This window comes from Pseudomassariella vexata (genome assembly GCF_002105095.1).
Source record: "Pseudomassariella vexata strain CBS 129021 chromosome Unknown BCR38scaffold_4, whole genome shotgun sequence".
Classification (NCBI taxonomy): domain Eukaryota; kingdom Fungi; phylum Ascomycota; class Sordariomycetes; order Amphisphaeriales; family Pseudomassariaceae; genus Pseudomassariella; species Pseudomassariella vexata.
The window spans coordinates 2872208-2898790 of NW_024467959.1; the positions used below are offsets into that span (position 1 = coordinate 2872208).

The window sequence follows — 26583 nt, forward strand, 5'->3', positions numbered from 1 at the left end:
CCGTAGCAAGGATTCCAGGGATGAAGATGCTTATAATTGAGCCTTGGCCGCTCCAGGACAACTTCCTTCCAGAACGAGTCAGTCTTCACATTATTGAACCGCTATTAGTACGCCCAATTACTATTCTGCTTCGCCTTCAGTAATGGCTACCTCCAAGGCTTTGGAAAGCCGCGACCAGTACACTGTTGGATGGATTGCAGCTTTGCCAATCGAGCGAGCGGCTGCAACCGCCATGCTCGACGAGCAGCACAAGAAGCCTCTCGATTTCATCCAGCCACCGAATGATACGAACTCGTACACCTGGGGCCAGATTGCGGAGCACAATGTTGTTATCGCATTGCTGCCCCTGGGAGTCTATGGAACAACCTCTGCCGCGACGACTGCAACGCATATGCTCTCCTCGTTTCCTCAGATCCGCGTCGGCCTCATGGTTGGCATCGGAGCGGGTATTCCTCGACCCGACCAAGAAATCGACATTCGGCTCGGTGACATCGTCATCAGTCAGCCATCCGGTAGAAGCGGCGGCGTTATCCAGTACGACTTTGGAAAAGCTAAGACGGGAGACCGATTCGAGCGTACAGGATCCTTGAATTCGCCACCTCAAGCTCTCCTCAATGCATTAGCTGCGCTCCAGGCCCAGCATGAGTTCGGGTCCAAAATTCCAAAGATTCTGCAAGACATGCTGGAGAAGCATCCTCAACTAGCAAGAGCAACCCCAAGAAAACCTAGCTACGCTTACCAAGGACGAGAGCACGATAAGCTATTTAATCCAGCGTACGAACATACCCAGGGCAAGAACTGTGACAAGTGCGACTCAGAACAGGAAGTTAAACGCGAGGAACGCGAGCTACTTGATCCAGAGATCTACTACGGCCTTATCGCTTCTGGAAACAAGTTGATAAGAGACGTCACTACAAGAGACTCTATCCTGAGTGAGCTTGATGACAATTGCATCTGTTTCGAGATGGAAGCAGCCGGCCTGATGAACAACTTCCCCTGCATTGTAGTGCGAGGTATTTGCGATTATGCTGACTCACACAAGAATGACCGTTGGCAGAGATATGCGGCTGCAACAGCTGCTGCATACGCAAAAGAGTTTCTAGGTGTCGTCCCTGGGGAAGATGTGGAGAGGACGCGGAGAGCAGCGGAAATGATCGAGAACAGTGCGTACTCTGCTCCTTCTTAGCACTCAGTAATAATTTGGATAGTTTCATACAATGTAAAGGAACAAAGGACGGTGTCGAGAGGTTGTCCTTGCAACCCGACAGCAGAAAATTGACAAGTGGTTGTCTCCATCACATCCGTCAACGAATTACAACAAAGCTACAGACCAACGTCACCAAGGCTCGGGTCAGTGGTTTCTTCAAAGCGAGGCATATTTAGCGTGGAAAAAAGAGCAAAACTCGTTTTTGTGGCTCCATGGTATTCCTGGATGCGGCAAAACGATCCTCAGTTCCACTGTCGTCGAGGATTTGGAGAGAAGCGAAGCCTGCTCTCAAACCCTCCTTTATTTCTACTTTGACTTTACCGATAGGGATAAACAGTCTCTCGAGGACGCAGTACGCTCTCTCATCAGTCAGCTTTACTACAGGAAGGAGAATGTCCGAAGGCACCTCGACTCACTCTACTCCTCTTGCGAAAATGGAAAGCGGCAGCCAAACATAGCATCACTGCGTACAACCTTACAGAACATGATTCAGCAAGCTGATGAAGTCTGGCTTGTTCTCGATGCGCTAGACGAGTGTCCAATACGGTCGGGATACCCAACTGGCGGACTACTTCCGTGGATTCACAGCCTTCGAGACACCCAGATGAATGTTCACCTTCTTGTTACAAGCCGACCGGAACAAGACATTGAGTCTACTATCGAGAAGTGGGCCCGCAAAGAAGATATCATCCCCATACAGGGCGATTTAATAGCGGAAGACATACGCGCATATGTCCGCACAAGAGTCAGAGAACACGAAGGTCTGAGCAGGTGGAAGTCAAGACCGGATATACGAAGCGAGATCGAAGTTGCTCTAATAGAGAAGTCTAATGGAATGTAAGACCTGTCGAGCGTATTTTTGCGGTTAAGTTATTGAGACTATCTAGGTTTCGATGGGTTTCTTGTCAGCTTGATGCTTTGGAAAAGTGTTGCGACCCCAGGACTTTACGAACAGCACTGAACACCTTGCCGAAAACATTGGACGAGACGTATGCTCGAATACTGAAAGATATACCGCATGAGCACCTGGGTCACACAACCCGGATTTTGCAGTTCTTAACTTTCGGTGAACGACCCTTACGAATTACCGAGGCTGTTGATTTAATCACGGTAGATACGTCAAACACGCCTAGGTTCGATCCAAAGAACCGAATGCCAGTTCCAAAGGAGATATCGAGGTACTGCTCCAGCTTAGTAGTTATCACGAGAAGAGACAGCTACGATGAAAAACAGATGGTCCCTGAGATACAGCTCGCGCATTTTTCAGTTAAAGAATACCTAACCTCAAACCGACTGGAAAAGGATATCAGTAAATACTTCGAGGAGACCTTTGCTAGAGCCGCTATCGCAGAGATCTGCCTAGGATATTTACTAGAGTTGGATCAGAACCTCACAACTAAGGAAATACGGCAATCATTCTCATTAGCGCAGTATTCAGCGCAGTACTGGATAAGCCATGCTGTGGTAGCCGAGAGCTGTAGCCACACAGTGCGTACTCTAGTAATGGAGTTGTTTTCGCATGAAAGCACCTACGAAACTTGCTACATGTTATACAATCCCGACATTCGGTGGAATAACGACCCTAGTAAAGATGATTTAGCATTTCCATTATACTACGCTTCGCTGGCTGGGCTAATATATGCCGTTCAGAGACTAATCGAGAAGAACGCCGACGTTAACGCCCAGGGTGGAGAATACGGCAATGCCCTCCAAGCTGCTTCATATAGAGGACACGAGAAAGTGGTTCAGATACTACTCGAGAAGAACGCCGACGTTAACGCCCAGGGTGGACCCTACGGTAATGCCCTCCAAGCTGCTTCATCGGAAGGACACGAGAAAGTGGTTCAGATACTACTCGAGAAGAACGCCGACGTTAACGCCCAGGGTGGACCCTACGGTAATGCCCTCCAAGCTGCTTCATCGGAAGGACACGAGAAAGTGGTTCAGATACTACTCGAGAAGAACGCCGACGTTAACGCCCAGGGTGGACACTACGGCAATGCCCTCCAAGCTTCTTCATCGGGAGGACACGAGAATGTGGTTCAGATACTACTCGAGAAGAACGCCGACGTTAACGCCCATGGTGGATTCTACGGTAATGCCCTCCAAGCTGCTTCATATAGAGGACACGAGAAAGTGGTTCAGATACTACTCGAGAAGAACGCCGACGTTAACGCCCAGGGTGGAGAATACGGTAATGCCCTCCAAGCTGCTTCATATAGAGGACACGAGAAAGTGGTTCAGATACTACTCGAGAAGAACGCCGACGTTAACGCCCATGGTGGATTCTACGGTAATGCCCTCCAAGCTGCTTCATTGGGAGGACACGAGAAAGTGGTTCAGATACTACTCGAGAAGAACGCCGACGTTAACGCCCAGGGTAGACCCTACGGTAATGCCCTCCAAGCTGCTTCATATAGAGGACACGAGAAAGTGGTTCAGATACTACTCGAGAAGAACGCCGACGTTAACGCCCAGGGTGGATACTACGGTAATGCCCTCCAAGCTGCTTCATTGGGAGGACACGAGAAAGTGGTTCAGATACTACTCGAGAAGAACGCCGACGTTAACGCCCAGGGTGGACACTACGGCAATGCCCTCCAAGCTTCTTCATCGGGAGGACACGAGAATGTGGTTCAGATACTAATCGAGAAGAACGCCGACGTTAACGCCCAGGGTGGACTCTACGGCAATGCCCTCCAAGCTGCTTCATATAGAGGACACGAGAAAGTGGTTCAGATACTACTCGAGAAGAACGCCGACGTTAACGCCCAGGGTGGATTCTACGGCAATGCCCTCCAAGCTGCTTCATCGGGAGGACACGAGAATGTGGTTCAGATACTACTCGAGAAGAACGCCGACGTTAACGCCCAGGGTGGACTCTACGGTAATGCCCTCCAAGCTGCTTCATTGGGAGGACACGAGAAAGTGGTTCAGATACTACTCGAGAAGAACGCCGACGTTAACGCCCATGGTGGATTCTACGGTAATGCCCTCCAAGCTGCTTCATATAGAGGACACGAGAAAGTGGTTCAGATACTACTCGAGAAGAACGCCGACGTTAACGCCCAGGGTGGACCCTACGGTAATGCCCTCCAAGCTGCTTCATCGGAAGGACACGAGAAAGTGGTTCAGATACTACTCGAGAAGAACGCCGACGTTAACGCCCAGGGTGGACACTACGGCAATGCCCTCCAAGCTGCTTCATCGGAAGGACACGAGAAAGTGGTTCAGATACTACTCGAGAAGAACGCCGACGTTAACGCCCAGGGTGGATACTACGGCAATGCCCTCCAAGCTTCTTCATCGGGAGGACACGAGAAAGTGGTTCAGATACTACTCGAGAAGAACGCCGACGTTAACGCCCAGGGTGGAGAATACGGTAATGCCCTCCAAGCTGCTTCATCGGGAGGACACGAGAATGTGGTTCAGATACTACTTAATAAGGGGGCCGATCTCACAGTTACAAATAGTACCGGGTGGACGCCACTGAATTTAGCCTCAGATAGTGGACACGTCGAGGTGGTCAAATTGCTACTTGAGAAGGGAGCCGACGTACGAACCACAGACAGACACTGGCAAACGCCTCTTATATTATCCGCGTCAAAAGGACATAATGCTGTAGTAGAGCTACTACTTACGCGACATGTCAACATCAATGGGACTGACGTTCTTGGGAAATCAGCACTACTATGGGCTGCAAAAGGGAATCACAAAGAAACAGTCCGGATACTACTTTCACAAGATGGTATAAATCCAGACTTAGGAGATAATAAAGGCCGCACAGCACTCTCTTGGGCAGCCGGTAAGGGTTATGAAGGTGTAATGGAACTTCTACTTCAGAACCAAATGGTGAAAAAAAATTCACGAGATGGGAATGGTTGTACGCCCTTAATATGGGCTGCCTGGAAATCCTATGCAGGCGCAGTGGAAATGCTTGTTCGCTACGGTTCTCGTCCCTGCCATGCAGACAGAGACAGGTTAGTCTTTCAAGCCGCCATGTTTATGACAAGTGAAGGATTCGAGGAGTTTATGGGGATGGTGGGACTTACAGAAGACCAAGACCTGTTTGGGCTGCAAGCTCTATTTGATGATATAATGGCCGATGAGGGCTGCGACCCAAATAGCGCTGATGCGTGCACCTAGGGGGGAGGATGCTATAATGCAGTAGTGCGCAACGTTATAGTATCTAATTGAATGGGATTCACCTAACCAGTGGGTCCCCCTACCTTTTCGTATCAAGCGCCCTGTGAGGTTTTCCATTTCAGTAGAAGATAAGCATCGGCAACACTGGTTTGAAGGATCTTATTGTAAGGCACACCCACTGTCATCCACTGCAGGTATGTAGAAATATAGTTCGAGGGATAGGTCTGATCGATCCTTTCTTCCAAAAGTCCATGAGTCCTAATAGAGAAAGTCCACCACTACTGCTTCCTTCTCATCGCGTCAAATCCCATGTTTACCCACAGGAAATATACAACGAGAAAATATTGTTCTGTGAGGATCGCAGTTAGGGCCGGATTTCGAGAAAATATAGTAACACCATTTCCAGAGAGGGTGGACTGGGTCAAATATGCAGATAACCTTTTCAAGATGCGAGACAGTATGACGGAGAGCATGGAATCCATCACATCAATAATCCAAAGGAAAGCTAATATAAAGGCGGAAGAATCGTTACGACGTTATTATACTCGTGATACGTGAACCCATGGGGGGTTACCCTATAGCTATAGATAAGATAGATTAGAGCTATAAAAGAGCTCTGCCAGGCCAGAATAGCTGACCTGGCCATCCTTTCCCAATACAACAATTCACACCCCATATGCACTCGCATCAACTCGGCAGCAGAGAAGGAAAGTTTAAGCATTTAAGATAATTCTCATGAAGGGAGCCGAAGCAACATAGCAAGCAAAGACGTATGATGTGCCCTATCCTAATCTAGAGACGATGGGGGGAGGTAGTGGAAGGCTGTCTGATTCTCGCGAGTGGGGCTTATGTGTGTATGAAAACGGTTAAGTTGTATACTCCCAGGATTAAATGGCTGATAGAATGCAGATAATCAATGACCGCGAGTTCGCTAAGTTGCGAATACCTGTCTGATTCCGATCGGCTGGCATTCTAGCTACATAGAAGGTTAAGAAGGTACAGGTACTAAATAGGGGGTCTGATACGAAAAGGTAGGGGGACCCACTGGTTAGGCGAATCCCATTCAATTAGATACTATAACGTTGCGCACTACTGCATTATAGCATTGATGCGAGTGCATATGGGGTGTGAATTGTTGTATTGGGAAAGGATGGCCAGGTCAGCTATTCTGGCCTGGCAGAGCTCTTTTATAGCTCTTATCTATCTTATCTCTAGCTATAGGGCAACCTCCCATGGGGTCACGTATCAACCCACCAGCTATTTTGGTTACTAATGTGAGCACCAACCTCCCAGAGCCTGGTGGGCGTGGTTGAGTTGCTCCGACTCTCGGCCGCGAAGTAACCGATAAAGAGCCGCTGGCATCGCAATTAGCAATGAGGCTGCGTGGTGTGGAGGCTAGTTAGCCCCATATGTATACATAGTAGGAAGATATGAGACCCTGGTTTGACACAAAGCTCAGCTCGCTAGGGTCCGATGGAACTGCATAGTTAGAGAGTGGACCGCAGGTCACTTTGCGCTCCCGGATGTAGAGCCCGAATCTTGGCATGAGGCATAAATACTGTTAGCGCTGAGACTGCCCATGACGCTGCGGTTGGTTGACCGCAGTTCGCAGCCGTGAGAGGAGCAAATCACCGGCTATAAATCAGTATGTTTTGACCACTTGAATAGCTAGCCGCGAATAGCGCCCCTGCTCCAGGGTGTGACCTCTTTACCAGGTAATGGGCACGCCTTGTAGCGCTGTGGCAGGGCTGGGCGGATGACAAGGGGGGTGACAACATGGGGCTAGGCTCCTATAGGCTGAAGTGGGTCTTGAGGGCGTATAAATGCCGCGACCTAAGCCACGACCCTTGTAATTGCCCCTGTTCTGCGCTAATACAATGTTCTACACTTGAACCTCTACACTAATCATATTATACTTCTAACGATTGAGTTTAACAGATTGATTATTTATGTATACAATAAGCTAGAAAACCATTCAAGTATCTAACGTGGCGGTGGTAATCTGTGTAAGTGAAGTTGTTTAACTTTTGTTTGGGTTGTATGGACCGTGGAGGGGTGGGTTGACGTATAACTCTGAATATGACCTATTCATAGTCCCTACCTCCCTACTCATGCATGTGGCCGTTGAGCGTAAACTGACCAGGTACCTGGTCGAGAAAAACTCGTGGCTGTTTCCTCTCACCGAACTTGGCTTGCGCCACTCCTTGGACCCCTTGCCTATCATGCGTGCCTATTCTTGATATGGGGTATGGAGGAGCCGATGCACAACAGCGGCGGTGCATTGTCATTCTGTTGCATCACCTTCTGAGACCCAGAACATCTTACGATAGATGATCATAGAGCCTGGAAAAGTGTGCTCGATCTATAAAGTTTTCTGGAGATGAGTCACGGTGGGTTGCTTCCCCCTTGCATAATGTCTTATCAGCAGAAGTAACCCCTGTTGTTTCCCAGCCGTCAATGTAGCTCATGCAGTAGTCAAGGCTTTGAAATGCTGATCCCCCTTGCAAGAGTTTCAATATCTTCCAATTAGGCAGTGTCAAACCCATGCCAAACCAACCTGTCATTGCGCCTCGTGTAGATCTTCACCAACTACAAACCTTCTCATCCTCCCACTACTTTGAAAACTTATTACTTATTCAAATTAACAGTTTCAACGTTCCCAGGCTGTTGTGGCCCTTAGTTCTTTCAGTTACTTCAACCTACAAAACAACTCACAACGAAAACTTATGAGTTGTTCAAATTAACAGTTTCCACGTTCCGGGGCTGTTGTGGCTCTTAGTTCTTTCATTTACTTCAACCTACAAAAAAACTCACAACAATGGTGTCCAACACGACGGTGGGCCATCCCGTTCTTGGGGAAGTTGAGAAATTACTGGTTACACAAACCAAGGATCCACTGAAGTCGGGCTTTGAGTATTGCCTTGGTGTCTCCTATGTGAACCCGAGGCTCGGTCCCTTGAATAGTGGGCAGCCATGTAAGAGGACTTTGGAAAAGACGAGAGAGGAAGCCGAAAATTTCATAAATTCTTTTGACAAACCCAAGATTCTCTATAACGAAGCATTTTTCGAAGAGGTGCGAATTTTTCTCTATAATACACACTGTAAGGACCACCAGAAGAGGGTCATGGTCAATTTCAGTGCTTGGAAGACGGAAATCTCAATTGCCTCCGCTATGAAGAAAACCGACGAGGTCCTACAATTCTTGGAGAATATCCCAACTCTGCGCAATATCCCCTTGTCGATTCCCAACGGTGTTCATTGCCAGCGACCAACAACGCCCCAGACGGTTTCTCGAGAGTTGAACCACGCCAACGAAAGTACGATCTTGTACGGCCTCTCGAACCTGAGAGACTCCCCCGGCCAGGAATCTCAGATCAGTTTCACTAGCGAGAGTGAAGCGAGCACCGCCATCACAACGCCAGACACGCCAACCCCAGCCCCTTGCACCATAGACACCAATCCAGAGGAAGACCCAGAAGTAGAAAGTCTTTTGGATGAACTTGACCAAGTACAAGGAGCCCCTCTAATGCGTCATTAAAAAAGACTTCGAAAATTACGACTATCATACGGGCAAAGTCTACATCTGGAGGCACAAACACATCGAAGACCTAGTCAAGGTTGGCTGGTCTCGAGATAGCAGCAATGCACGGTATAATCAGCGGGGAAACTGCTACGCTTCCATCGCATCACAGCACTGGGAAACCCCCGAGGCCTTCGTCGGCGCGTATCGTGTTGAGCAAATCGTACATAAGCAGTTACTAAAGCAGAAAGCTGAGAACGTGGAGTGCGGATCGAAAACCGGCAATAAGAAACATAGGGAGTGGTTTAAGTGCGGAATCGCTGACGCGATTAATTTGATTGAAGCCTGGACCAGATTTGTTACGTTCCCTGCTTACTTCAATGGCAGGTTGAGCGAGCAAGGTCGTGATATGATGGATCGGTTGTGTAATATCAACCCTGATCATTTAGTCAACCTTATGAGGGCATCTTTGGTTGAGGAGACTTTCACTGAGAGGAAACTGGCTGAGGAGGCGCTGGTTGATGAGCCGGCAAATACCCGAGAAGAAGTGACTATGAGAGATGAAAGCGAAACCGACGATTGCATAACTGCCATCGTTGGGCAATCCAGCATTCAGGCTCCTGCGGAGCAGAAAGAGCCTCATGATGAGGTGATAAGCATGGAAAAGGACGGAGAGCCCATCGGAGAGGCGACGCTCGAAGCAGACCACAAGCCAGGATTGGGGGTCAGGGCTAAGGATTCCGCGAAATCTCACTTTCAGAAACTGGCTTCGGTGGTGAAGCCCCGGCATTCTCATAACGTCTTTGATGGCCACAGCGGGAGCGGTCCCAGCCACGAGAGCCTTCATGATCCAGATAAAGACGAAAGCAAGGAAGAAAAACGTGAGGAAACACTACTCGAGGAAGGAAAACATGAGGGAGGAAAACGTGAGGAAGCACTACTCGAGGAAGGAAAAAATGAGGAAGCACTACTCGAGGAAGCAAAACTCAAGGAAGCAAAATTTGAGGAAGTCTTTGCATACCTCGTCAGCCAATACTTCGCTGAAGAGTTGAAGCAGGACGGGAATGTTATTATTCAACCGGTTCCTGTCAACTCGACCTCTAGCTGGAGATCAAAGCCAAAAGCTTGGTATCAAAAGCTATGCAAACGGTCACCGGCATCCAACAGTAAGCAATCTGAATGATCAGATCTGGAGAGATTGTACGATATGGGCCAAGGTATTGGGTGGGCTGGATTTTTCCGATGGAGTTATTGTTGTTCGCACGTTGTTGTATGTTCAGACCATAATTTCCTTTAGCTTCAATCGGAGCTTCGTCGCCACGCATCGGGTCCACAACTTAGCCCAATTCAGCTATCATTCATTGCAGCTGCAGCCCCATTTCACATGGAGTCAAGAAAAAAGTGCTAAAGATCCGGAGTCAAGCGAGAAATTACAACTAAGGTTTGGTTCTGAGGGATTCAATCCTCTATTGACGACTCTGTAGATCCTGTCTTGATTGGGTGTCTCTCTCTACTATTCTGTTGGCTGTGTGTGTGCGTTGCTATTTTGTGCTATGGGGAAGGGTCTGACCCCACTAGACTACAATTGCCGCTACAGCGCCTTAGGCCTAGGGCATAACCGTGGCGCTTAATCCCACAGGTTCTAACTAACCCGCAGGCCCGTTGGCAGGCCACATGCCCCATTACGGACCGGAATCTATAACACGATCAGGGTACCGGTACCTGGAATCCACTGCCAGGAATGACAAGTCACCATTGGTTAAGGAATTCAGTAAATAACTAAGAAAGCAAAAGGATATTTAAGGACTATGTATGGAAGAATAAACTACCGGAAGGAATGAAGGAGAGAATACAGATGTTCTTGAAAAACAAGGTCACGTGCTGAATCGGAAGGACCGTGAGGAAGAGAATGGATACATAAGGAAGGAGATTTCAGAGATAGCGCAGTCTCCACCTCAGTGCTCAATCTAAGCATCTATCTTACCCGTAGTTGAGGCATATTGTCACATATCAAAGTACTGGTTGTCTGATATTGGTGTTTATTGTCTATCACGTCCTCAGTCGTGCCGGATTTAGCTGGACTCCACTCACGTGGCTAATGTAAATGTTCTCCCAGTGACATCTATGGGCTGACACCTATCAAGTTAAAACTTGATGACTCTTTGTTATGAATAATTAGCCTACTTTCAAATGCCACAGACCATTGCTTCTTTGCTACGATAGAGAAGAGACGGAAAATCTATCAAGGCTGTTAAAGGGTGGCCGCGACTTATAGAGCGGCGCCCGCAGTTGGAACTGCTGGATTGAATGTGGCCGAAGTGCCACATTGCCCACAGTGAGCCTAGTCCCATGATATATATTAACCTTCCAAGTAGCTATGTAGCTATAACCTATTTTACTACCGGACAGGGCGTAGATATTAATAGCTGTAGACTTTGTAGTTAAGCTACCTAACTGTAATAAAGGCAGAAGTAAAAGGCTATGCGCAATCCTTAACTGTTACACGCAAAGGTGGTCAAAGATTTGTGAGGTTGTAAAAGCATCACATTCTATCTAGTCCTATGGAGCACGAAGGTTGGACTTAGTCCCAAAGGGCTAAGTCACGTGGTAACCTTGGTGGTCTTAGCAAAGCCCACCAAGGTTGCCTAACAGTCAATAAGATCTCAACCGCTGCTTGGACCTGGATAGCACAGAGCGTTATTGTGTTTTTCTTTGTCCCCTATCAAGGAACCACGCCCTCAGAATACCACACCGACCAATCCACAATAGTCCTCAAATCAAACAAATTAATATCATCATAATTAATGATCCCACCCCCAGCCAACCCGTTCCCCAGAATCTCGTCCGCAGTGACATCACAAGGAGCAGCCGAAATCCCCAACACCACCAACGGGCCCTCCCATCCCCTCCTTACGGACCCATATGCCTTACACGCAGCTCTCAAACTCCTATTCCCCATCTTCTTGGGCATGGGGTTCGCGCCAAAAAACTCCACCATCCTCGGACTAAATCTCCCCAACCTAGGGTTCAACCTCACTTTCTCGCTGGCGTAGTGCGGCGCGCCGACGTACGCCTGGATGCTGAGGATATCGGGCATGCCCGGGTCGTCGGGGTAGTCGTCGTGCGGACACTCAACCCAAAAGAATTCGGGTTGTCTGCGTTCGGCGGGGAAGTAGAGGGCGCGTTTGTGGGCTGGGGTGGGCCGGGTCCCCTGCCGGGTAATGGCTTTGCAAAGGAGTTGGTGTGAGGGCCAGTCGGCTTTTTGGCAGGTTTTGGAGCAGTAGCTTGCGCTTTTGCACTGGGTGCAAAGGGTTCCGGGGAGCCAGCATACCGCGCATTGGCGGATCATTGTGAGGTTTTGCTGTTTGGGCAGGACGTGGGAGGTTGATGATAGATCAGGTACGTCATGACAGGTTTATCATCGATCCACATTCGCGGGAGGACGGGGGCTTTAAAGTCGCGACAGGTGGAGTGGTAAGGCCAGAATGCTAGACTTCAACTCATCGACTTCCAAATACAGTCCTCATCCAATGTTCCAGATGCTAAAATTGGCGCGGGCTGGGTTTGTGCGCCTGTTGTGGCGCCTGGCCGTGAAACCCGTCCGGTTTTGTACATCGGCTGGTGATGAATTACAAATATGATCATAGATGGCAGTGCGTTAGGTAAATCACAGAATACGGGGTTGAATATAAATTTGATTAAACAGACTGTGATATAGCTACTATTGCTATAAGTCAATAGCGTGGGGATTTTACTGAAGCAAACAAATCATGACTTCTGAGATGTAAGCTTCCTCTTTGCATTATAAGTATCCTAGGATTTGGCCACATTTAAGTAAATATTATTCTTGAACGGATTTATAGGTTCTGAGGAAATTATGGGCTGATGTTATGACGGTACGATCGAGTTCGATCTTGTAGACAAAAGGGGTAGATTATGTGGCATGGTTGAGAGTTCCTTCGAGGATTCCTGATGTTAACCATCACTTCGTTTTGAAACTGAACGCATTTTGCGAGGTGGTCTATTTAGTTCAATGTCCGTATTGAGCAGGACCTGTATATGTCCATCTCCATTCTACCGTGCTGTATGCAAGCAACCCGTCTATTACGCCTGCCCTATGCATGCCCGCGGACGCAAATCCAGCTCATTATACAGTGTTGAAAAGAGTACAAGCGTGCGTGCGTGTAGCTATCTACCCTCGCTCTTCAGCTCGTCTACGACAGCCGCCTCGTTCAGTTTGCCATTCACCGATACCATGCCCTTCCTGCCGTTGGCCCTCTGCTTCAAGACATTCTCAATGAACGCCTCACCAGCCTTATAACTGCTTCGGACCAAGGGGCCGCTGGCCACGTACAAAAATCCCATATCGAGCGCCCGCTGGCGCCACATCTCGAATTCGTCGGGCGTGACGTACTTCTCCACTTTGAGATGACGCTTCGTGGGCCTCATGTACTGCCCAAACGTGACAACGTCAACACCCACCTTGCGCAGCTCTGTCAGTGCATCCATCAACTCTTCCTCCTGCTCGCCGAGTCCAAGCATAATGCTCGTCTTAGTGATCATGCCGTCCTGGCCCATGACGGTCTTGACGTGCTCAAGCACCTTCAGACTCTGCCTGAATGTCGCTCTCCTGTCTCGCACAAACGGCGTCAGGCCCTCCACCGTCTCGACGTTGTGCGCGTACACGTCCAGACCGCTCTGAGCGACAATTTTGACCATGTCCAAATCGCCCCTGAAGTCACCCGTCAGGGCCTCAACAAGCAGACTCGGCTTCTTGGACTTGATCTTGCTTATCGTTTCCGCGAAATGCCTCGCGCCACCATCCGCCAAATCATCCCGATCGACACTTGTCAGCACGACATAGCCCAGCCCCCACCTCGCCAACGCTTCCGCCGTGTGCTCCGGCTCATGCGGGTCAAGCGGCGGTGGCTTACGATTCGTCTTTACACTGCAGAAGCGGCATCCACGCGTGCACGTATCGCCCATGAGCATGATGGTCGCCGTGGCGGCGCTCTTGTCACTGCCACCCCAGCACTCGGAAATATTAGGACATCGGGCCTCCTCGCAGACGGTATGCAGCCCCAGACCGCGCAGGTCCTTCTTGATACTCTTGTAGTGGTCGTTGCCGGCCGGGATGGGCGTCTTGAGCCATTCGGGCAGGCGCGTAATGGTGCGGCGGTTCGAGGCGGGGCCGACTTCGGCGGTTCGGAGGGTGTAGGCCTCGGTGGGCGGGAGGGGAGATGAAGCGGACGAGTTCGCTATGAATTCATCTAGGGAAGCTAGGGTTGTGTTTTTGAAATAGGTCGGGCGACGTTTCGTGATAGTCGTCGACAGGTCTGGTGTGGTTGTAGCTGAGGTTGCTTCAGGGATAGTGGCGTAGGACCGCGATGATGCAATGAGAGAGGCCGACAGCGCGCGCTGTAGAGGAGCGCGGATACGGTGGAGGCAGGCTGGTGATGATGCCATATTATGCGAATTTCAGTCCCTCGGACTCCGTCTGCCCTCAAGCAGATGTGCAAACAGCCGCCGAGAATGCCTCAATTGCGATAGCTTGGACTCGAATTTCTGATGTAAAAAAGTCGAGATGCACTGACTACTGGGAATTAGCAAGACCAATCATAGGCCAAGATCAGCGTTGCCCCACGGCTTATCGGGTACCCACGGCAATCGCAAGTTCCAGGATTAGTGGCAAATATCGGCTGATAAAGTTTGGAGTTTGTTGTGATGATGAGGATATCATTACAGTGCCAATTCTGGTTTCGAATTATATTTAGCAAACCCGTTTATCCACAAGCACCTGTTCTTGTCGTAACTACTATTTCACAGCTATTTGTCAACCATGAGTGTTGGGCTTTGTGTTAGTACTACCAAGGTGCGTGAGGAACCAATCCCAAATTGCCCCGGGGGGTTCCTAAAGACTATAATCCGTGCCTACCTAACTTGTACCCCCCTACACCTAAGGCTAAACTCGCTAATAGCCGTCATGGTAACTACTATCTAAAAGTATATTAACTGTTGGATTTCAGTACAAACTAGAAAAACCCTGGTTAAATAATCAGGATTATGAGGAATAAAACGAAAATATATTACGCACTATTTTAGTCTAATTGGACTACGACAGAAACTGTAGGGGTTAAGGTTGAGATGAGGGCGAGAGGGATTAATTTAGAGAACACAAGTGCTATCTGAATACAAGGAGTAGACTAATCAAAAAGATAAAAAAGACTGATTAGACTAGAAGGTGTCGACTGTCTCCCACTCACTCTCTCTTTTTCTTATATCTTCGTCTTAGTAGCTATATATCAATAGAAAGTTATTTATGAAGAATAAAAAGTGATGATAATTTGGAAACTTGGCAGAAGCAAACGCCACACTCGTGGAGATAAAGAACGGTGGCAAAAAGACGGTTCATGGCACCAATATACCCAAGGTAGTCAGGCTAAGCAAGAATGACCACATGGTTCCCTTCATAACATTACGGCACCAGTGCATGGGCTAGGAGCTAATCCAACCATGGTCCATGACAATTATATTTATTCTTCTATTCGTCTATTTCGCGAGTAGGAATTCTTGTCGAGATTGGTCTCTCCAGACAGGAACCCGGAACTGCGTCGATGACATGGACCATTCTAAATTACACCATTATATACTCGGGGCGTTGCCCATGAGCCCTACCAGCTCATCATCCCAATATATTCCTCCCAATAACGTCTCAATGGGCAAATCTGAAGTCCGATCTCTTGTTCCCCACTTCCTTGGTGGTCGTCAGATACTGGTTTTTCTCCTCACGCGTCATTGCATCCCAGGCCTTCCCCTTTTGCTTGTTTCTCCACATATAGTAAACCTTCATGCCAATGCAGAATACAATATTCCATGCGACCAGTCCGAGGAGGACTTTGTTGCCTCGTCTAGATAAGAAATGTTTGTTAGTATAAACGTCAGTGGTATGGCTTCATTCTGGGAGGCATACCTGTAGTATGGTTTATCGTCGTCACGATATATCTAAGGCATTCTTAGTTTAGTCATGCTAAAATAATCGTAGATTCGTGTCTTAGTGACTTACATTGGATGAGATAATGTTGCTCGCCTGGACGCACATGTTGTATATAGCGCTAGCCACTGTTCGAGTTCTCACAGACCCGGCATTCCTTGACATAAGAGCAACTTTACTAATGTTAGCATTGTCCAAATGCAGAACTTTAAGCCCGAATAGGGTTGTAATTACCGAGCTATTCACAAGTTAGCCGCTGTTCGTGCAAAGTTGCCACCCTTTCTTTTTGGGCCAGCTGAACGGAGTGACTTACAATCGCATGTATATAAGGATACCCAATCAACATAACACTAGGCGCATACCAAGACCACGGGCTCGAACTCAGCGGGAGAAGTTCTAGCGAGAGCACCAGGGGCAGCATGTAGATCTGAGCGAGCATGACGATGAGAAACCGGTTGTTAATCTTTTCCGATACCCAGGTCCAGAAGATCAGCTGAAGTAGGAACAGAACGTAAGCCGGAACGGTCAACAGGTTTGTCTGGAAAGTGTTGAAACCTAGGGACTTGAGGTTGATGGTGAGGTATGCGCTGACGGGAGTAGCGGGGATAGACCAAGTGAGACCGTAAATATAGACAGGCCACAGGTCGTAGTCGGTGAGGGCTTGCCACAGTAAGGAAAGAGTGAGGCCTTGGCGGTTGTGCATGTCACCCTGAAGATATAACTGTCAGTAATCATACATCACGTTGATCAAAGGGCGGAGGACTCACCTTGCCGGGGTCGTCCCGAAGAACCCTGTTCACCATGATCTTCTCCTCCCGCTCACTGAACCAGCCATCCTTGCCACGGAACCAACTCGCCGTCTCAGTTGGAGAGGGCGGCAGATAAAACCACGATAACAATCCAATAAACGCCGTCAACCCTCCCTCCAAGGCAAAGAGCCATCGCCATCCTGCCCAGCCCGTCAACTGGCGCAAATGCAAAATTCCATATGCCAAGAACGCAGAGATAATGTTAGTCGATATGTAGGCGCTCCAGAAGAAGCTAAGTCGGATGGGCAATTCCTTGCTCTTGTAGAAGTAGCTCAAGTAGAGCACAACATCAGGAATGAAGCCGCCTTCGATGAGGCCGAGCAGCGCACGGGTGGCGTAGAAGGTGGACTCGCCTGTGAGGCGGCTCTGGCAGGAGGCGATAATGCTCCAGGAGACCATTTGGATTGGGATCCATACGTCGGGGCCGAGTTTCTTGGAGATCATCTGGGAGGGAAGTTCGGCGCTCAGACTGCATTGGATTGTGTTAGTGTATGCTTGCTGCATTGGATTGGCGAATTTGGAAAGGAAGGATCGAATTTAAGACTCACAAGCAAAGGTAGAAGATGGTCATGCCGTAATTGTACTGGTTTGTGTTAAATCCCAGGTCGTCGAGCATGTTGTCGGATAAAGCCTGCTGGATGTTCCCCCGGTCTAGTTGAAGTGCGAAGAACATGAGGCAGACCCATGAACAGATTTTATAATCAAGCTAATTCAATGTTAGTCACTTGCCACAAACTCAAGCCAGTGGTAATGCAATTACTCACTTTCCGAACTAGCTTCTTCTCCTCCTTCTCTGACCACTGTATTTCTGGATCATATCGATGCGATCCTTCGTACTCGGCAATAGGCGCATAATGTCGCGTCCCTCCTCCGTCGGCAAAGACTTCGCCATTTCCCAAACCCAGCTTTTCGCTCGAAGAATCCTCGACCTTGGGCTCCGAGATACGCACTCCGTCGTTAAAGTCCTTGAGCATTACGTCGGATGACCTGAAGAGGGCAAAATCCAAGGAGAGATATAAGGATTGGTTGGATAAACGTGAAAAGAGTCAATTGAACAAGAAGCAGCATGTAAGATCTTGGCTCCCACGTCTCATATACCGCTCGACAATCTACGCCATGCAGTGATGCAGTGATGCAGTGATACAACCCAACACCCTGGACCCGCACGAGAAAAACGGCCCCTTCTCCCGGCCCTCTCACTCCCGGGACCGATGCAACTAGACATGGTTCTGGGCAGGGTCAAACTTCCTTTCTACCGCAAGACCGACGTGAAAAATACCAAGTCTCTGGTAGCTTTAGCTCGCGGCTTCAGACACTGAAGCTAGCTACCTTATGGTGCAATATCACGTCAAGAGGGGGGACAAGCTAATGGCGTGCAAGGGCTTCGCAAGTGCCTCGAATTTGTGGATGATATCGAGCTTGATGAGCTGTGATATTACATGGATCAGAGCTTCGCAGGCGTATTTGGCGGCGTAGGAATTAGATGCAGTCGTTGCCGGGGTCCCTGGTGTGACGACTGCATGTGTGGTTGCAGTGTTTGGCGGTTCAAGTTAAAAGTGGACGAGCACGTCAATCACACGAGGATGGCGTCAATTCAATATTGGACGACGACAAGAATATATCACCGCCAAGACACCAACGTGGAAGGGGTTATTTGTCAGATTTGAGCCACTCTCATAATTGGTCGATTTCGTTCCATGATTACGACTTCCTGTCATGAAATCTCATGGTTTATAGGAGTATTTGACCCGCTTGCGAGTGCCTATACTAGGCAATATTACCAGCAAAGCACAACCCCGAGCTTCATGCCTGAGTTATCAAGAGTCCAAAAGCAGAATACACAATATGTGTTGTTTACTCGGTACCCTCAGCCCACATACTTTCCTATCCTGTATACCCCGTCATACCGGATTTTTAGCCGCCACCCTAACGGGATGCGCCTCCGTATTATAGACAAAACAATTCTTCTTCTCACCGTTCTCTCCCCCATGCAAAACATCCCATTCCCCCTTGTTCTCGCTCTGCACCAAAAACATATACTTAAATACCTCCGCTAATAAGAAACTCTGCATATTAACCCCATTCCCGCCCCCCTCCACCTCAAGCACATTGAGCACAGCCGCGAACCCGCTCTCAACCCGCTGCGTTCTATTTAAATCCAGCGTATATCGCCACGCCACATCGCGCCAGTATTGGTCCCCGGTCGCCTGGTAGGCGTAGTACCAGCTCTCGACCGCTTCTGGCGCCTGCCCGGCAGCATAGTAGTTCAGGGGGATGAACCACCCTGCGCGCGAATACAGGTCAGTCTGGTTCGTGTTGTTGGGGTTCGCAAGCTCGTCAGTGTCCCAGCTGTAGAGCGTAGGGCCGATTCCCGACGCAGCGTAGCGATACCCGTTTGCGCACCATTCCGCAAGATCCAGACCGACAGGGAGCCATTCGGGGCGTTGCAGGGCCGAGCTGCCTAGGATGAAGGACCCGCCCATGAAGCAGGAGAGAGAGTCGCTTTCGTTTTGCGTTTGGGTGCCGGCGAAGACGGCGGCTACGGTTAGGTCTGGTCTGCTTGATGGATGGGAAAGTAGATGTGCAATCGTGGAGTTGACCGCTTGTGCGAACCGGTCGCCGTAGAGCGCGTACCGGTCGGGATCGTAGACGTACATCTTGATGAGGTATTCGTACGCCGAGTCATTCCCGGACGTCCAGCCGCCGTAGGCATCCAGAATCTCACCCGTCTGAGTGCTGAAATTACCCCCTGTGAGGCCGGGCCAGACCTCAATCGAGGGGGTCAGGAAGTAGGTCTCTGCCTTTTGAGCTAGGTTGCCATAGGATGGATCGCCTGTGAGATCAGACAGGCGCTGCCACTCGAGGACCAGAGTGCCCAATTCGGCTAAGCCGGCGGTTTGCGTGCCGTCAGCCATTTGGGCTATGTCGGAGAAGGTGTGGTTTTCGAGGAAGATGCGGTTCACTGGTATTCCAGTTGGGGTGTCAAAGGCGAACTTGAGAGCGTCGGCCAGGCTTTGCGATTGAGCCAGTAAAACATCCACTTTGGATTCATCCACGCCCAAATGCGCGAACGGGCCCTTCAGGAGGTCATATGCGCTTAACATCCCGCCCAGATAGCGAATGTTGGTCTCGAAGAGACTAACAACCGTCGGCTCAGGCGTGTTGGTGCGAGTAAAGTTAATGGATGGCACATAGTCCAAAATGAAGGTCACAATATCCGTCTGCTCCATGATAATGGCCGTATCCAGCGCATCAATAGCAGTTACCCCCCATCCATTGAAAGGGTCCGTGTAGTTGTTGCTTTGGGGACGCAGCTGGTCATGCGGGAATGCATACGTTACGTATCCGGACCAGGCCACCCGGAACATTTCCACTACGCCATCGGCGCGAGTGGTTTGGTTTCGCACCAATGTTGTGTAGTCGTATGCAGCGCCGCGCTGCTTGGGGTAGGCTAGGGTTGTATTTGTGGGTGAATGCTGCGCCCCAGATGTGGTTCCGCACAGAAGCACTATGAGGACTGTGATACACAGGATTGGCGAGCACATCTTTGCGTTTTCGCGTGGGAAACTGGCGTAAGTGACAGTGAAATCTCAGGTTGAGCAAAAGCAAATGCGAGCGTGTGTTATACCCCTTATAACTGCGTAGTACATCATGAACGCAGGTTTGAGGGGTTGGAGGAGACGGGATTAACCTTCCAGTAATCCCGGCACTTGCATTGGAGACAAGGTCACATCGTGGTTAAGAACCAAGACACAGTGCAGTAACGCAGCTTCCAGTATGCTGTAGCTTGTGATCATGAAAATGAAATAGAAAACGTGGTTAGAATAAGGTAAGCGCCGTCTCGGCTCAGTGCTTAATGCCGTGGTCTCGTCTTGGCTCGTGTATGCACCTGTCCGACTTGACTTAGACCCGGCTTGCGTAGAGCCGGTGGGATAGACAGGTCTTGTCGTGGCGAGAGGTACACTAAGTCGTCACCAAATAGCGGGAAAGAAAGGAATTTAATTTGACTGCAAGTTAAATAAGCAATTGATAAGACCACCTGCTTGGCTGTGGGGTTTAATTAAATACTTGCGATTTAGAGTTCATTTGTTTCATTGAAAGTTCCGGGGAAGAATATTAATAATTACCTTGCGAGGCTATCATATCACCCAGTAATACATATAATCTCAAATATAGTCACCAACAACTAAGTGAAGGTTTGGTCCCATGGCCCTGATCGATGGTTGACCTATATTCAACGCAGCCTATAGTGGCCTACGATATAGTTGCGATCAATGAGGCCCGAATTTAGGGGACAAGGAATTGCATCCCGTCGTATCCGGGACATTATCCCTTTATACCTTGTTATCGCCTATTGGACTGTAACTATACCAAATGCAAGGCATCTATTGGAAGTAGTCTCTGCGGACGGCTAGGAGATGTTACAAATTATCGTGGCTATTAGAGCCTTAAGTACAAAGCGATAAGCGGCCTTGCCCCTGTTCGAGAGATACTGACTCAAGGGAGACTTTTGTTAATGAAGTTCCAACGCTACTCACGTTTCAGCATGCCAGGGGTTATGTTAATATTCTCATTTCAGCCTAGTTTAGATTGCTGGATATCTTCGGAAACTGAGAATAAACTTCCAGGGGAAAATCAGATGAACATCTCGACTTCAATACGAACCGTGTATTTGCGCACCTAGAACCCACTAGCAACGCAACTAGTAAGTCGACCGCACAACACCCACAAACCCCACAAACCCCACAAACCCCGCAATGTCGCCCGTAGCTCTTACATCCGTTCCTCATCGATTTGTTCGGTCTAGCTAACACAATTGAGCAGCACCAAGCCACAGTTCCACCCCTGGCCCAATACCAGCCAAATGACCGCTTGTCCACTTTTCGAGCCCCATTGGGCCGGTATGCCTTCTCCGACCTTCGGGGGCCAGTGGCATTATTACGTGTACTTGAGATCTCTGATGACCAAATCGCTAAGAGATCACTTTAATCGATGCCTTTTTACTGCGCACGATAAGTCCGACAGTACTTAACTACGCTTGCGGAACCACCGGGCGGTGTATCCCCGGCGGTAAGCTGTTCGCTCGCTTTCGGATCATCGGAGCCGACCCACAGCCCATGCCGAAGCCGACTCCGATGCTAGCTAAATAGTGAGCCAAGTGGCCAAGACATTCCAAGGCATCGATCTGTCGACCATTGGCGATTGCTCACTTCAGTTCGACGCAATGGTTCTGCCCATCGATAATCCGACCAAATCATATTGGATCGAGGCTGCCGGGTCTCGTCTCCGAAACTTTCGGTCCACGGATGAGTTGCCGAAAGAGGTAGACGTGGTGATTGTAGGAAGTGGCTACACGGGTGCAACGACGGCATACTGGCTTCACAAAGTAAGATCTTCTCATCTGCATTTGCAGCGGGCCAATGTCTAATAGAGAGAAAGTAGTACACGGAAAAGAATGGCCAACAACCCAAAGTGCTCATGCTGGAGGCGCGGGACATTTGTGGAGGTGCCACAGGTCGGAATGGTAAGTCACGGCCTGCCTGTGCCCTGGACTACTAGTAGATAGGACTGACTCAGATCCAACAACTAAGGTGGACAACTAAGGCCACATGCCTATTCTCGCTACCCCCTCTGGTCCGGTCGATTCGGACCCGATGGAGCCCTCGCACTGATCAAGCATGAAATGGCTCACTTGCCCGCCTTCAAGGAACTGCTAGATGTGGAAGTCATCGCCGAGGAGGTGTGCTTCAAGCTGGGCGAGACGTTCGACGCGGCTATGTCGGACGAAGCCTGGATCCGGCTTAAGGGCGCTTACGAGGCTTTCAAGAAGGATCATGGTCAGGATGGTGAGGTGATTAGAGATTGCAGACTTATTGACGATCCCGAGGCGGCGGAGGAGTTCACGCAGATGAAGGGGTGTATAGGGGCGGTGGTGCATCCTTCGGGTCAAATGTGAGGTCCCCTTATTTATCTCCTGGCTGCGTCGCGAATGGTCGTTGACAGAGTCTGAAGATGGCCGTACAAGTTTGTACACGCTATGCTCCGCATTGTCATGGAATCCGGGAACCTCAACCTCCAGGCCAACACACCAGCTACGAGTGTTTCCAAAAGAGATGCTACTGGATGGATCACAGTCCAAACACCAAGAGGCGAAGTTCGCACGAAGACAGTTATGCACGCAACAGTATGCCGCCCCCTCCCCTCTGCTTTCCCTATGCAGCGCGGTACATCTACTAATGCATGCGTATAGAACCGATGGGCCTCACATCTCCTACCTAGTTTCAGCAACCTTATCTTTGCTGGGCGAGCAACACTAGCAGCCATTAGAGCGCCGGAGGGCTTTATCAAGAACACGGGTGCGCAGCACTGGGACAGCTTGGTCAACGTATAATCACCCTTCCCGATTCCCGGCCTTTTAGTGCAGTTGCATAATTAACCATTTACAGAATTACAATCTTCAACTTCCTCCACCTTACAACACTATCATGGTCGGCGGCGCTAAACAAGTCCTCGTCCATAATCCGCGTGGCTACCTCAACAATGACGAGGAAGACAAACAGTTTAATGGAGTCCCCAAGTTCTACATGTCGTGGCCTGCGTCTGATATCGTGGGATGGCAAGGCGGAGATCCCGCTGAGCTAGGGAAACCTGTTGATGAAGGGGGTGTCTGGACTGGAATCATGTCGTCGAGTGTAGACGCGTTTCCCTTCGTAGGAGCTGTGCCTGACCATGACTGTCACTTTATTGCCGCGGGATACACGGGCCATGGTAAGCGTTTCGTCAAGTCCAAAGACGGTTTGAAAAAAGACACTGATAATGTCGAAGGCATGCCTCGAGTTCTTCTTTCTAGCGCCCACATTGCACCCCTTATTCTGGACTCCTTGGGTCTCGAATACACCGCGCCTGCTCTTGTTGCATCGTACCCTCCGCTTCCTGAGCCGTTCCACGTCACCAAGGAGCGAGTGGAAAGTCTACAAAAGTTGGATGCCGCAGCGTTGCTCGAGGCGTCTGTCAAGCTTAGTCTGGAGAGTGCCGAGAAGCCATTCTGCAACGATGCGCGCGTAAGAGGTGTTATGTGACAAGTGTGTTTTTCGGGGGTATCCGTCGACTTTATTTGATAATCGTAGGTGAGCATGTTCCCTTGGTCTGACGGTTATATACACACTGAGAATTTTGACATAATCTCTATTGGTATCCGGGACCAGTATTGTCCGGTAAAGCGCGCCCGAAGAGGCATAGTTTATATAAAATTTGCCATTCCGCACGGGCTATGGCTAAATAATATGCTGTAGTCATAGAGTTGGATAAATGGGTAGCATCAACGAGACCCTGATTCTTGGTGACCCACAGTTCTACCAGGGTCGATCGGAGCCGGGCCGTATATGTACATCAATCCGTTTATCTTAGATACAACATAACTATCCTTATGGTGACTATCCATATGATGTATCATCTCGGCCAATAGATCAATGGGGAATCTTGATTACTCCGGATCGGGTCAGATTTATCACAATTTTCATGTTGGAGAAACGGGTAGCGCGCTATAAAGCTCGCATTGGATTTGCAAATCCACATGCTGTTCAAGGAACATCCTTCATTGTCATTTTTTGTTGCCCAACATGGCGGACTCGAAGAACACAGTCGACAACAAAACAGAAGACTCTGTCGGTGGTGTGGAAGCTACCAGCTACACCAACGGAGAGCAGGTCTCGGAAATGGACGATACTCATCTCACGATGCCTCGGTTTCCCAAGTTCTACCGGAGCGTGCTGTTCCAGATGGTGCTTTTTGGGGCGTAGGTTTTCAGCGCATCAACTATGGAACTTATTCTGATATTTACGCAGACTATCCTTCGTCGGACCGGCCATGTCTGATGCCATCTCCAATCTCGGAGGTGGAGGTCTCTCATCACCATATCTCGCAAACCTGGCCAACGCCCTCAACTATGCCTCGGGGTGCATCATCACGCTCTTTGGTGGACCTCTGATCAACAAGTTCGGGATCAAGTGGGCTTGCATGATTGCTGCGGTGGCGATGCCGCTGGATGGCTCTGGATACTACGTGAGCGCTAGATACGGCGTGGACTGGTATTTGCTCTTCGCTAGGGTATGCATCTCTGCTTTGGCTGTGTTCTTTTCACCGAAAACGCATCGAAACGCTTTCTGACTTGATCAAATCCAGCTTCTTGGTGGTTTCACCGGCGGATTTCTCTACGTCGGGGAGACGACAGCAATGCTCTCTTATCCCCACCAAAATGACCGGGGGTTATATCTAGGTATGTTCGGCCCCGAATCCTGCGAGACGCCATGAACACAGGCTTATGACGAGGTTATCAGGGATTTGGTCCGCAATGCGTAATTCGGGGAGTGTGATCGGTGGTGCGATCAACTTTGCTACCAATAACACCAACTCTTCATCTGGGAGCATTGCATGGTCGACGTACCTCATCTTCGTCGGGTTCGGTGAGTGTTTTCGTCCACCGTATCTTGGCATCGCAGCATGATTGAATAACAATGCCTAGAATGTACTGGTGTGATTTGGGCCTTCATGCTGTCACCCACCCACCGTGTGCGTCGGCGAGATGGTTCCAAAGTTCCCTCGACTGACACCGTAACCTGGAAACAAGAGTTTGAAGCATTGTGGAAGCATGCCCAGCGGAGAAAGGCGAGTGAAAATTATCCAGCTACCTCTGAAACTCACTAACTCGAAGCACCTTTCCAGACTTGGTTGGTCTTCATCCCGGCTCTCTACTCATTTTTCTACGGTGGGACTATGGGTACCTATCTGTCCCTCCACTTCTCCGTTCGGGCACGTGCACTGTCGTCTCTGATCACTCGTAAGTATGCCTCACTATCTACAAGGACTGGTTTTTGACTATCTCAGCAACAATCACCATTTTCATGGTCATCGCCTACGGGCGGCTGCTAGACCGAAAATGCTGGTCCCAAAGCCAACGAGCATGGATTGCGTTCGCTCTCTGGGTCATCCCCCAAGCGGCCTGTTTCGTCTGGATCGGTTTCGAGTACCACAAGTTCGGCACGGCCTCAGCCGCGTTGGATTATGAACTGTACGTTGACATCCCATCCCATTATTCCCTGCACCCGCGGAACTAACACCATTCACCGCTCAGTGATGGTAGGCAATGGGCAGAAGCCTACCTCCCCTACCTAATCATTTTCACCACCGGCTACTGGACTCAACTCTCCCTGTACTGGATCCTCGGGACCTTCTCCACGGACGTCAAGTCGTCGTCTCGAACAGGCGGTCTCTTCCGTGCCTTCGAGACCGCTGGCCAGGCTATCTCGTACGCCATCAACTCGAGCGTCGGGGGAGATGCCAGGATACCATTCTATGTTAATTGCGCCTTACTGGCTGTCACAATCCCGTGCATGGTTTTCTTGATCCGGATCGTGCCTGAGACGCCGGCCCAGACAGATGTGGATGTTGATGAGCAACAAATATTGGAGGGGCTCGTCAGAGCACACCGGGATTGAATTACTCTGACATCTCCCAGTTCTCCACAAATTTGACTTTTGCGGAATATCCATACGAGCTTAGATTAAGGCAGGCACTTTAAGAGGGACCGGTCTTTCAGGACATGAAGCGGATCAAACTATCAACAACCACAACAGAGGTTGTGCGAGTATTTGCGCCCAGAAGACACCGAGGTCAGACACTCATGAGACTTATCGATATGAAGGGGAATTGAATGGAGTAACATAAGAAAAGTAAACGTACCCCACAAGCAAGTTGGCCACTCTGTCTTGGCACCGTACGAATAACTTCAATATCTTTGATCGTAACTAAAAATAATTTTAACTAATCGGAATCCTCTTCCTCGTACGCATATCGTACGATCGCCTCTTCTTCGGAATAAGTACGCTTTTACGTTAGTAACCGTATATCCTGT

General features: G+C 49.4%; 8 protein-coding genes across 8 annotated transcripts; 4 read left to right on the top strand and 4 right to left on the bottom strand.

The window, feature by feature from the left end:
- Positions 1 to 142: 142 nt before the first annotated feature.
- BCR38DRAFT_407703 (ankyrin repeat-containing domain protein) lies at positions 143 to 5298 on the top strand (the record flags this gene model as incomplete). Its single annotated transcript, XM_040858197.1, has 4 exons — positions 143 to 1163; positions 1234 to 2044; positions 2095 to 5187; positions 5226 to 5298. 4 exons carry the CDS (start codon positions 143 to 145, stop codon positions 5296 to 5298), a joined length of 4998 nt encoding a protein of 1665 aa, XP_040718389.1.
- A 2873-nt stretch (positions 5299 to 8171) lies between these two features.
- On the top strand, positions 8172 to 10652 carry BCR38DRAFT_407704 (uncharacterized protein; the record flags this gene model as incomplete). The annotated part of the gene is made up of 3 exons (XM_040858198.1): positions 8172 to 8861; positions 9046 to 10039; positions 10531 to 10652. The coding sequence occupies 3 exons, from the start codon at positions 8172 to 8174 to the stop codon at positions 10650 to 10652; spliced, it is 1806 nt and encodes a 601-aa protein (XP_040718390.1).
- Positions 10653 to 11545: 893 nt separating this feature from the next.
- Positions 11546 to 12580, bottom strand: BCR38DRAFT_428100 (uncharacterized protein). Its single transcript, XM_040859874.1, has one exon. The coding sequence runs from the start codon at positions 12220 to 12222 to the stop codon at positions 11596 to 11598; it is 627 nt and encodes a 208-aa protein (XP_040718391.1). The 5' UTR covers positions 12223 to 12580; the 3' UTR covers positions 11546 to 11595.
- A 311-nt stretch (positions 12581 to 12891) lies between these two features.
- BCR38DRAFT_473092 (lipoic acid synthetase mitochondrial precursor) lies at positions 12892 to 14441 on the bottom strand. Its single transcript, XM_040862932.1, has one exon. The coding sequence runs from the start codon at positions 14337 to 14339 to the stop codon at positions 13062 to 13064; it is 1278 nt and encodes a 425-aa protein (XP_040718392.1). The 5' UTR covers positions 14340 to 14441; the 3' UTR covers positions 12892 to 13061.
- A 970-nt stretch (positions 14442 to 15411) lies between these two features.
- On the bottom strand, positions 15412 to 17897 carry BCR38DRAFT_522630 (major facilitator superfamily domain-containing protein). The gene is made up of 7 exons (XM_040865238.1): positions 17438 to 17897; positions 17222 to 17379; positions 16632 to 17142; positions 16174 to 16573; positions 15937 to 16037; positions 15844 to 15875; positions 15412 to 15781 (listed from the first exon to the last, which is right to left on the bottom strand). Exons 1-7 carry the CDS (start codon positions 17645 to 17647, stop codon positions 15586 to 15588), a joined length of 1608 nt encoding a protein of 535 aa, XP_040718393.1. The 5' UTR covers positions 17648 to 17897; the 3' UTR covers positions 15412 to 15585.
- Positions 17898 to 18346: 449 nt separating this feature from the next.
- BCR38DRAFT_511103 (glycoside hydrolase) lies at positions 18347 to 20246 on the bottom strand. The gene has a single exon (XM_040865023.1). The coding sequence runs from the start codon at positions 20216 to 20218 to the stop codon at positions 18575 to 18577; it is 1644 nt and encodes a 547-aa protein (XP_040718394.1). The 5' UTR covers positions 20219 to 20246; the 3' UTR covers positions 18347 to 18574.
- A 1384-nt stretch (positions 20247 to 21630) lies between these two features.
- BCR38DRAFT_164388 (FAD dependent oxidoreductase-domain-containing protein) lies at positions 21631 to 24099 on the top strand. Its single transcript, XM_040853801.1, has 6 exons — positions 21631 to 22059; positions 22116 to 22197; positions 22265 to 22625; positions 22686 to 22857; positions 22924 to 23058; positions 23120 to 24099. The coding sequence occupies exons 1-6, from the start codon at positions 21898 to 21900 to the stop codon at positions 23750 to 23752; spliced, it is 1545 nt and encodes a 514-aa protein (XP_040718395.1). The 5' UTR covers positions 21631 to 21897; the 3' UTR covers positions 23753 to 24099.
- Positions 24100 to 24292: 193 nt separating this feature from the next.
- BCR38DRAFT_336682 (uncharacterized protein) lies at positions 24293 to 26167 on the top strand (the record flags this gene model as incomplete). The annotated part of the gene is made up of 8 exons (XM_040855479.1): positions 24293 to 24468; positions 24518 to 24779; positions 24855 to 24948; positions 25010 to 25135; positions 25195 to 25341; positions 25384 to 25509; positions 25557 to 25740; positions 25804 to 26167. The coding sequence occupies 8 exons, from the start codon at positions 24293 to 24295 to the stop codon at positions 26165 to 26167; spliced, it is 1479 nt and encodes a 492-aa protein (XP_040718396.1).
- Between the last annotated feature and the right edge of the window lie 416 nt (positions 26168 to 26583).

Excerpts from the sequence above, each read along its gene's own strand:
- BCR38DRAFT_428100 (XM_040859874.1), bottom strand. The coding sequence starts at position 12,222 with ATGATCCGCCAATGCGCGGTATGCTGGCTCCCCGGAACCCTTTGCACC.
- BCR38DRAFT_522630 (XM_040865238.1), bottom strand. The coding sequence starts at position 17,647 with ATGCTCAAGGACTTTAACGACGGAGTGCGTATCTCGGAGCCCAAGGTC. Across the intron at positions 17,380-17,437 it reads AGAAGAAGCTAGTTCGGAAA|CTTGATTATAAAATCTGTTC; the intron begins GTGAGTAATTGC and ends ACATTGAATTAG. Across the intron at positions 17,143-17,221 it reads ACCATCTTCTACCTTTGCTT|TCTGAGCGCCGAACTTCCCT; the intron begins GTGAGTCTTAAA and ends AATCCAATGCAG.
- BCR38DRAFT_164388 (XM_040853801.1), top strand. The coding sequence starts at position 21,898 with ATGGTTCTGCCCATCGATAATCCGACCAAATCATATTGGATCGAGGCT. Across the intron at positions 22,626-22,685 it reads GTGCATCCTTCGGGTCAAAT|ATGGCCGTACAAGTTTGTAC; the intron begins GTGAGGTCCCCT and ends CAGAGTCTGAAG. Across the intron at positions 23,059-23,119 it reads ACTGGGACAGCTTGGTCAAC|AATTACAATCTTCAACTTCC; the intron begins GTATAATCACCC and ends AACCATTTACAG.
- BCR38DRAFT_473092 (XM_040862932.1), bottom strand. The coding sequence starts at position 14,339 with ATGGCATCATCACCAGCCTGCCTCCACCGTATCCGCGCTCCTCTACAG.
- BCR38DRAFT_511103 (XM_040865023.1), bottom strand. The coding sequence starts at position 20,218 with ATGTGCTCGCCAATCCTGTGTATCACAGTCCTCATAGTGCTTCTGTGC.